The sequence below is a fragment of the Cinclus cinclus genome, chromosome 3 (assembly GCF_963662255.1).
Source record: "Cinclus cinclus chromosome 3, bCinCin1.1, whole genome shotgun sequence".
NCBI lineage: Eukaryota > Metazoa > Chordata > Aves > Passeriformes > Cinclidae > Cinclus > Cinclus cinclus.
The window spans coordinates 9,524,308-9,525,591 of NC_085048.1; the positions used below are offsets into that span (position 1 = coordinate 9,524,308).

The following is a 1,284-nucleotide window of genomic DNA, read 5'->3' on the forward strand; positions in this document are numbered from 1 at the left end:
TAGGGGCCGGTGGTGGGAGAAGGCTTCTCCCCACTTTATTCCCAAGACTCAGGGCATGCAATCCCCCCCTCCCTCAGTCCCCACGGCTGAGCAAGCACAACCCTTTTCGGCCAAGGCTCAAGGAGCGTGCTCCCTCCCCTAGCCCCCACCCCATCCACGGCCAGTCCCTAGCGGAGGGGACAGGCAGATGCCGTGTGCGCTATAACCCAGCTCCTCTGCACCTGCCAACAGGTGACCCAGGCGCCGTGCCCAGCGCCGCGCTCCAGACACGCCCTATAGGACTTTGCAGCAGTTGATGCAGCCGTTCTGGGTGCCGTAGCGCTTCTGCAGGGCTGCCCGGGTGGCTGTCTCGAAGACCTCCCGGACACCCTCCTTGGTCTTGGCCGAGCACTCCAGGTAGTCGTAGGCCTGGATGCGAATGGCCATGGCCCGGCCGTCCTCGGTGCGCACCGGCTCCTGCTTCATGCGGGCCAGCTCGTTCCGCACGTGCTCGTCGTTCCGCAGGTCCTTCTTGTTGGCCACCAGGATGATGGGCACGTTGGGGCAGAAGTGCTTGACTTCGGGCACCCACTTCTCCGGGATGTTCTCCAGCGAGTCCGGGCTGTCCACAGAGAAGCACATGAGGATTACATCGGTGTCCGGGTAGGAAAGGGGACGCAGGCGGTCGTAGTCCTCCTGGCCAGCCGTGTCCCACAGGGCCAGCTCCACCTGCTTGCCGTCCACCTCGATGTCCGCCACGTAGTTCTCGAAGACGGTGGGCACGTAAACCTCGGGGAACTCGTCCTTGCTGAAGACGATGAGGAGGCAAGTCTTGCCACAGGCACCGTCCCCCACCACCACCAGCTTCTTGCGGATGGCGGCCATGGCCAGGCTCGCCAAGCTGGCCTTACCGTGCAGCAGGACGATGGCAGCGCCCTCCTCCCCGCGGCCGCCGCCTCCCGCTCCCTCTCGCTTCTCACAGGGCACCGTGGCGAGCCGGCCCGCGCAGGCAGGCGGGCGCGCCCTGCTCTCTTTGCGCACCGGCACCGCGCCTCCGTACCCTGCCTCGGGGGAGCGCTACGGCCGCAGGACAGCGCCGAGATCCCGGAGCCCTGCGGCGGAAGCGGTGCCGCCGACTCTCGTCCTGACCGCGGACACTCAGACGAGACCAGCTCCGCACAGCCACTGCCGCAAGCTGCGGCCCGGCGCCGCTATTTAAAGGCGCTCGCGACTTTCTTAATATAGCTGGCCAATGGGAAGGCAAGGAGTGAGGTCATCCCCAGCGGAGAGCGCTGCCATTGGCGG

At 66.3% G+C, this 1,284-nt stretch overlaps 1 protein-coding gene across 3 annotated transcripts; it reads right to left on the reverse strand.

Moving 5' to 3' along the window:
* Positions 1–236: 236 nt before the first annotated feature.
* RHOB (ras homolog family member B) lies at positions 237–916 on the reverse strand. Of its 3 annotated transcripts, none has more exons than XM_062488448.1 (2): positions 736–916; positions 237–675 (listed from the first exon to the last, which is right to left on the reverse strand). In XM_062488448.1, the coding sequence occupies exons 1-2, from the start codon at positions 862–864 to the stop codon at positions 274–276; spliced, it is 531 nt and encodes a 176-aa protein (XP_062344432.1). In that variant the 5' UTR covers positions 865–916; the 3' UTR covers positions 237–273. The 3 variants fall into 3 exon arrangements, with proteins under 3 accessions (XP_062344432.1, XP_062344433.1, XP_062344431.1); XM_062488449.1 differs by having other exon boundaries at positions 237–456; positions 709–916; XM_062488447.1 differs by having other exon boundaries at positions 237–916.
* Between the last annotated feature and the right edge of the window lie 368 nt (positions 917–1,284).